The following is an 8,784-nucleotide window of genomic DNA, read 5'->3' on the forward strand; positions in this document are numbered from 1 at the left end:
TCCTCTTTTATCGATAATATACCTAGTTTCCTGCCTGAAGGTAATAGTGATCCACTTCTACTAGACACGGAAGCCCGTTAAGCGAAACCTACTTTTATTCTTCTTCAGCAGCACAACACCGAACTTGTATTCCGTCCAAAACCATCTGTTCTCAAAAGCTTTTGATAAGGTTAACCACTTGTGTCTTATCAATAGGCTCAAACGACTAGGTATCAAACCACCTCTAATCGATTGGCTTACTTCATACCTAAAAAATCGACACTTTAAGGTTAGGGTTAATTTCACTTTATCTCAGGCTGTGGAATGTCCTAGTGGGGTCCCCCAGGGCTCAGCACTAGAGCCTCTTCTCTTCTTGATCTACATAAATGATCTTCCTCAACAGGTAACGTCAGACTTATTACTTTTTGCCGACGACGTGAAACTTTGAAGAGAGATACGCAACCAAGACGATATGCAGGCACTTCAGGAGGATCTGACTCGACTTCAAAGTTGGGCAGACGATAACGGACTTACCCTTAACACTTCAAAGTGTAAAGTAGTCCATCTGCGACATGTCGCAGACTACAGATATAACTTAGGTAACTCCTCTCCAGTAGTATCTCAAGTCGAAAAAGATTTAGGAGTCTTGGTGCCCTACGATTTAAAGTCTTACGCTAACTGTGACAAAAATGCCTTCCGAGCAAACCTTGCACTGGTAACGTTGAAGCGCATTTTTGGACAGTTTGACGGACGAACTTTCCATACAATCTTCAATAGTTTCATCCGTCCCCATTTAGAGTACGGAAACATAGTATTTCCCCCCTCACTCCATAAGGACAAGGTCACTTTGGAGCGTATCCAGCGGCGAGCCACGAAATCAGTTCGAGGACTCAAATCTAAGCCTTACGAAGAACGCCTCCATTCACTAGACCTTTACCCATTAGAGTATAGGCGTCTTAGAGGTGATTTATTAATGGCTTATAGTATTCTTAACACTTCTGGACATCCTCTCAAACACCTACTTAAGCTTAGTTCGAATAATAACCTAAGGGGTAACACCCAGAAACTGGAAACACAACATAGCAAGACGGAATGTAGACACAACTTCTACTCCTTAAGAGTTGTCAAAATCTGGAATTCGCTGCCGGCCGAGCTAGTCCAAGCGACTTCTCAGGAGTCCTTCAAGAGGCAACTTGACCTATTCTTAAGGACCAAGGACAGCATCACACTATGATTTACCAATTTCTTTTCCTCTTTTATTGTTAACATACCTGGGTTCCTGCCTGGAGGATTTGGTGATCCCCTGCTATAGACAAGGAAACCTGTTAAGCGAAAGCTTCTTCTATTCCGTCCACAACCATTTGAACCATTTAGCGCGTGGTCTGTCTGTTTGCGCTACCAAGTGGGTTAATCTGTTTCTTATTCGTAAAACCTGAAGTGTGGTAGGAGTGTATGCATTAATAAAATTCAAATAGACAAGTGTCAAGTGGAACATTATAGAAAATACGACTCTACAGTTCATTTGCCATGTTATATCTGCAATTTCACTGCTCCCGAGCTCCCAATTTTGGGGAAAATTTAACCCATTTTGGGGAATCCGCCATATCAAACTTTGGGGAAATGGCAGAAAACCTCAAAATTTTCCTAGAATCTTATTACACTTTGGGGAAGTGGGTTTATTATTTATTGATAAAACCCCAAAATTGTGAAAAATTTTAGGGAAATCTTGAGTTTCCCCCCAAAATTTCCTCTGACATTGGGATTTTTCACCGAAATGTCCCCTGTATTTCGTGTTTTTTTCTCAAATTTTCCCCTGACTTTGGGGTTTTTCCCCAAAATGTACCTTGAAGTTTGCGCTTTTCCTCAAAATTTCACCATAAACTTCTCCGAAATTTCTTACAGAAATCACGGAAAAACCAGGCAAGAATACATACGTACAGCTTTTACTGCGACGTTACTTTATTTGTCAATTACGCAGTGCCAAAGAAATTTAACGTTAACCGATCTATAGCTGTAATTATAAGACTGGCGAGACTCTAATTTAGCGACGACCTTTGAACGAATCTTAAATGGCCTTGTTAGTTATTAGCCAATCAAAAGACAGTTAGTATAAAGTGAGAATATATTGTAAGTAATGAATTACAGTGGATATTCTTCATTTACATGATTTAAAAACTTGTTAAGGTTTGATAAAAGTTCAGAGGCTCTGAATTCATAATGCATATTGTATAAAAACTCGTCTATAGGGTTATTGGTTAGGGTTGTAGCCTAGGGTTAGGGTTAAGATTGGGTTAGGGTGCTAACATGCGATCAGTTTACAACGGATTTTAGAGGTTAGGGTTAGGGTTCAGAGTTATGGTTATGGTCAGGATGGGGTTGTAGCCTGTCAATAAACACCTCTTCTCTAAAATCCGATGTAAACCGATCGCATGTTAGCACCCTAACCTTAACCTAACCCTAAACCTTAACCTAACCCTTAACCCTAACCTTAACACCAAACCCTAACCCTATGGACGAGTTTCTATACAATATGCATTATGAATTCAGAACTTCTGAGCCCTTATCAAACCTCAACAAGTTTTTAAATCATGTAAAAGAAGCATATCCACTGTAATTCATTACTTTCTTGTAATATATATTTTTACTTTATACGGTCTTCTGATTGGCTAATAATTGAGATTGCTCAGACGCTTCTCATTGGTTCGTCCCTAAATTAGAGTTTCGCCGTCCCATCTGTTTTAACCTCTCATTAATCACCTCCTCTCTAAAATCCGCTGTGAACCGACCGTATGTTAGCATCGCGTGTTGTACTTGGCTCCGTGACCTTGAAATTGCTCAAACGCTTCTGATTGGCTCGTCGCTAAATTAGTCTCGCCCAGGTTACGTAGACGTTGAACTATCATTCGCAATGTTCTACAGAAATAAAAAAATTTTTTGGTTTCTAAGCAAATGTCAAGATATGTAAAACGTCAATGACGTACCAGCGGTATAACAATTTTGTTAATAATGCGGACAAAGAACTTACAGTTACGTCTGTTAAAACTTGCGAAGCGAGCTGAAAGCAAGACGAACAAGAAATAACTTTTTTACTGAGAAGAAAAAAGTTGTATCAGTATAGATATTGATCACAAAGTAATATTAAAAATGAAATATGTATTATACCAAACATGTAAAGTGCTTTTAGCTCACCCTTTCTTTGGATCGCCATCCATGCTTATTTACTTTTTCTCTTGCGTCGTGCAAGAAAGCCTGGTTTGCAACATCCATGACGTGTATTACTTCTTTTTCTGAACAGGTTGCACTTCGGAATCGGGAACACAGAACACCTACAAATATATTAATACAGTAGTGTGGACTTTGAACCGTCCGGTAAAATTTATGCTTACTAATACCAAATTTACTTTTCGTTCCGTGTAAAGTGTACGTGTGCGCCAGTTCCGGCGACAACAGGTAACTTAGACAGGTTTTTGCTGATTTGGGAGGGTCATCACATATGAACTCGTACAATCTGGCCACCTAAAATTTGTTCAAACACGTGTTACAACTTACGAGCTGATCACAGAACTTTAGCTCATCTAAAGCAACTTCAAAAGAACACAACTCCTCATGCATTCTTAGTGGGGAGGCAATAGTTGAATTATCTAATTGCTCCGTACGCCTGTCCATTACACCCATGGATAAGCGTTCATTTAAAGCGATCAGTTTGTCCATCTTGCTAGACAGTTCAGTGACTTCAGAATCAGAATAATTATTCTCTGATATATCTAGTGATACGTACCACTATATACATTTGCTACGTAGCGAACCCGTACGGGTTAATTAACGATAGTATTCAAAACCTGAACTAAGGAAGCCTAATCTGTAGCTGTGTTTGGAGGTTCAGTTTACTCACCATTAAAAAATAGCTTCAAATTGTACATTGTGTTAGCACTTAACTAAGACCGGGACTCAAACAGTAGTAACAGTTTTCAACTAAGTTGTACTGCTTTTACTTTTCAGAACTGACTGACATTACTTAGTGTATATGTACAAATTGGGAATTAGTATTATAATCTGCTAATTATCGTGATCATTTGCGTTGTAGTTGTTGACACAAAAAGGTTCGTCGTCGTTTGGTCTTCAATATTAGTATGCTACGATCATCTTTTCTTTGTAATTCAAAAAAATGGAATCTACTGCAAAGACTTGTTCATTCAGAAGCTATCACTTATACTGAGCATGGCGATCCAGAACAGGTTTTACGTTTATCATCCACTCCAGTACATCCGTTTGCGAATGACGAGGTTTTGGTAAAAGTTTACGCGGCCCCTATTAATCCATCGGACATCAACACGATACAAGGTACTTATCCAATCAAACCAAAACTACCTGCTGTTGCTGGGAATGAAGGTGCGGGTAAAGTAAGCATGATTATTACTCTGTGAGTAGTATGTTACCAACAATAAATGATAATTTGTGTGTTTTAGTTTCCATCAAATCCTGTTTCTATTATCAACTTATTACAACGTCTATTCTACTTTGACTTATCGAGAAGTTATTTTACATGATTTTAGCTAGTATAATTAATGTGCCAGGTACAAACTTATTTAGTTAACTTTAAACCACACTTTGACGGCTAGAAAATTTGTCAGACCACCAAAAATCATAGTAGGAAAACCAACGATCAAATCAGTACATACTTGGCACGTGCATTTACCACCAAATCACCATTCTACTCAAAACCCTTAATATTCTATTGGGTTTTGGTGTCAAACATTTAAAAGGTTAATTTACTGACATTTCGTCCTTCAACTGTGTTCATAAGTGCAGCTTTAAGTTAGGCACACTTTAGTGTTCAATCTATGGCTAATTACTTTTAGAACTGAAACATATGTCACCGGTAGAGCAGTCTATAATGTAGCTAAGCTCTCCTGCTGTCCAATTCCGGTTGGAACCACAATGGACTTCGGAAATCAAGTATCCATTTGAAACTTTTCCGATGAATTTTTGTGGAAATAGTGTTCATGTTTCATTGTCTCATGTCGCCTAGCATATTTAGTAGGTTTATAGTCAGTTTCGTAGTTATAAGCATACTATCCCGTCTGTTTAAACTGTTGCTTATGAGCAATGCAGTGTTAATGTTAGTTAGCTTTGGTTTGAGCGCCCGGGCAGTATCCCAGCCCTCACACCAATCGAATGATTTATGTGGCGCATATATATTTGGTACCTCCTTGTACCAATGTTCATGTGTTTAAATAAATAAGTATATAATATAAACAAACGTGTTGATAAAAGTGACTAAATATATCACATAATAATGAGTTAGAAACAGTTACTTGAGTGGATTCACTTAAGATGCCTTGGAAGGTTTCAGTAAACAACAGTTTTTTGGCATTTACTTCGGCGTAAAAACAGTCACGAATTTTTGTATACTCGGTACTAAAGGCTGGAAACATGTTTACAAAAAAACCAATAAATTTCCACCTGTTTTAATGTCACAGTTAAAACCACTAATGTTATTTATTGTCATATCAGATTATTGCGTGTGGGAAGAACGTGGATGGTTTCTCCGTAGGCGATACAGTTATTCCTTTGGAATTAGCGTCAGGGACATGGCAAACATACTGGTGTGGTAAAGCTGACAGTTTCTTGAAGATAAAACATCCCATCCCGATATCTTATGCTGCAACATTAGCAATTAATCCTAGCACTGCACTTCATTTACTCAATAATTTTGTAGAACTTCAAAAGGGCGATATTTTAATTCAAAATGGTGCGACTAGTGCTGTTGGAATATATGTGATCCAAATAGCAAAAATATTAGGACTCAATACAGGTGAGAGTTTTATTTATTTTATCAACTTATCTTGACACTGCCTTCATATTTTATGTGTTTAGTGAACCTGTTTCGTGAAAGAGATACACCTGAAGCCACAGAAGAAACACGTAATCTTCTTAAAAGTTATGGAGGTACATGGTGTCTCACAGAGTCTGAATACATGGAACGAGCAAAAGAAATAGGCCCTTTCAAACTTGCATTAAACTGCTTAGGGGGGAAACCTGCATCTATCTTGGTGAAAAACCTAAGTCATTCCGGGACTATGGTTACATATGGTGGAATGGCACGGAATCCAATGCCCTTACCCGTTGGTCCATTCATTTTTAAAGATATCAGTTTACGCGGTTTTTGGCTGTCTAATTTTAATCTACATCAGTCCACTTCAAAAAGACAACTTACTATCGACCAATTATCAAAATGGTTTTCTGAAGATCTCATTAGACCCTCACCATTTGAAGAAATTCCTTTCAAAGAATGGCGTAAGGCGTTGCATATGTCATTATTCAGTGATTCAGCACCAACAAGTATTAGAAAAAAGTCTGTTTTGATTATGGAATGATGTACTAATTTCTATTGTAAATTACTGTGTAAATTGTAATATTACTGAGTTAGTTGATGTTTTGCTTTTTTATCTCCAGAACTTAAAATTCCTACTGTTTAAAACATACTTATACACCGACTTGTAATTACCATTCTACAAATATTTTGACTTTTTTTCAAGAAAATAATTTTCAAGATCACCTTTTTTGTACCTTTACATCTGTATAGTATACTGAATAGCGTATAAAGTATATATTGGATTAAGGATTTTGGTTCGTTAATTTAGAGTCTTTTATCAACCAAAATAATATTTGTTGCCTTCAAAGTGTTTATATTCATTGCTGTTTCAAGTCAAAAAAACATTGGTTAGCTCTAGGTTTTGACCGAAGTTTATTGGCCAATATATATATATATATATATATATATCAGGTAACTTATTGCATGTCAACTTTGTATATTATTTAGGCGGCGGATAGTAATGTTATTATGACTTTTTTTCTTATTGGGAACTAATAAGTATTCGAAAAAAGCAAGAATGGCCATATTTTCAGAATACTATGAATCCACTGTATTTTGTTGCTTTTTTCTTCGTTTGCATGCGGACTAACTCACTGGATTGTGAGTTGAACTCACACGTCTTTTTTACCTTAAATATCCTCGGACTATCACCCGAAGTATTTATAGAAATCCTATTAACACGTTAATTCTTAACATCTTTCACATTTCGAGCAACTTATTTGTTATCAGTTGATAGTTCACTTTTCAACATTTTGTTAATAGTCGAAAACAATTGAACTTATTAACTTGTATGTAGCTTAAGAGAAGGCAACGAAATACAATAAATTCCTCGCCTTCTCCCAAGATCGTTGTTTTTACTTTGTTTAGATTTGTACAGCGAATCAATTGCTTAAAACCAGTTGTTGTTTTCTCGTTGAGAAACTGATTTCAAAACCCCCCACTTTCGAGTTTGAGATCTCTATGGAGCGAGTTAATTATTTATTTTAGTCACCTCTTCTAACAGAACTTATTAGTTATTATCAGAGCTTTTTGTGATGATTTTGAATTTCACTCCCGACCAACACCGTATAAACACCATAGTATAGTTGATGACACCGTTACGACGCTCATGTTCAGTTTACCACTGGAGACGTATTGGTTTTTTTTTCAGCATAGTTCCGACCGTAAGGTAACAAACTTGATCGACAATAACCCGGTTTATACCATTTCAGCATAAATTATTTCTAAATTAAACCTTTGCTGATAAGTGCCGACTGGTACGAAGTGTGCATTCAGGGCTTTCTGGCGGTTGCTTCCAAACGCTCAAATATTGAACGCTGTAAATGATGATTGAATGATTAGCTTTTTTATACAAAAGATAGAAGTTTCTGGTTATATTTCAAAGTATACTATAGAGTGAGGGTGGTTTAAGACTAGTTTTTCGATGACATAACTGGTGAAAAGTAATTTGAAGTTGAGTGTTCAGATGATAAGTATTTCACAGTAAGGTTGAGTCCCTCGAGTTCTTTTTCTCTTGATGTTCGTTGTTTTGAAGTTTTTCGTTCAACAGACAATGTTTTCATAAAATTGGAAGGTGAAAGCAATTTCGGGGATCTGATTTTACGTAGATTTTTAGTTCACGGGCTAGTGTTATAAAAATCCTACCTCAGTTTCTTAAATATATTTTTAATAATTTATTGTTTGTGTAAGGCGACAAATTGGCAGACAATATGCATAGATGCAACAACATATAAACTGTAGAAGCTTTTTAGACCACTATATCTCTTGTCAGTGGTTAAGTTGAAACTTCACGAAGCGTTAAAGAGAACCTAATGCGCTTCAAAACTCATTCCTTGTACTATGTTGAACAGGTTATATCCTACTGAAGAGGACACTCAGTCAGTCCTTTGACTTTTTCAGCTCAAACGCACCATAGAATGCACATAGACTAGCCTACAAAATCCTACTATATCTGGTCTGTTTTGCTTCATAGTATATTTGCATTTGCATCTTAATTGTATGTCATATCATATTAGCGACCAACGGAATACAAATGAATTATCTTAGATAAATAGATTCTCAAAGGATGTAAAACAATAAATCATGGTATGTTTGCAAGAATATATCGAAATAGTAGTATTACAGTTTCGATAAGATACAGGTTATTACTCGTTCCCAAGTGCGTGGTGTATAAATAGTATGATGCAACTTGAGCTACTTAATAACAACAAGTAGTATGGCTTAACACACAAACTTAATTTCCTCCCAAGTTGTGTACCCTGTTTTTATTGAATTTAGTACTCACTCCAATCTACTTTCAACTTCTCATAGACTATTTAACATTTCGATAAGCCCGGGAAAATAAAGCCAGTTCAGAAAGAACTTTTATTTTGATAATGGGTTCCTGTGATTTCTTGACTCATTGCTTAGAAATCTTCAACACTAAAAAT

At 36.6% G+C, this 8,784-nt stretch overlaps 1 protein-coding gene across 1 annotated transcript; it reads left to right on the forward strand.

Moving 5' to 3' along the window:
• Positions 1 to 1,353: 1,353 nt before the first annotated feature.
• On the forward strand, positions 1,354 to 8,095 carry MS3_00005326 (uncharacterized protein). The gene is made up of 3 exons (XM_012944718.3): positions 1,354 to 4,379; positions 5,494 to 5,794; positions 5,857 to 8,095. The coding sequence occupies exons 1-3, from the start codon at positions 4,110 to 4,112 to the stop codon at positions 6,354 to 6,356; spliced, it is 1,071 nt and encodes a 356-aa protein (XP_012800172.1). The 5' UTR covers positions 1,354 to 4,109; the 3' UTR covers positions 6,357 to 8,095.
• Positions 8,096 to 8,784: the final 689 nt, after the last annotated feature.

This window comes from Schistosoma haematobium, chromosome 3, assembly GCF_000699445.3.
Source record: "Schistosoma haematobium chromosome 3, whole genome shotgun sequence".
Lineage (NCBI taxonomy): Eukaryota > Metazoa > Platyhelminthes > Trematoda > Strigeidida > Schistosomatidae > Schistosoma > Schistosoma haematobium.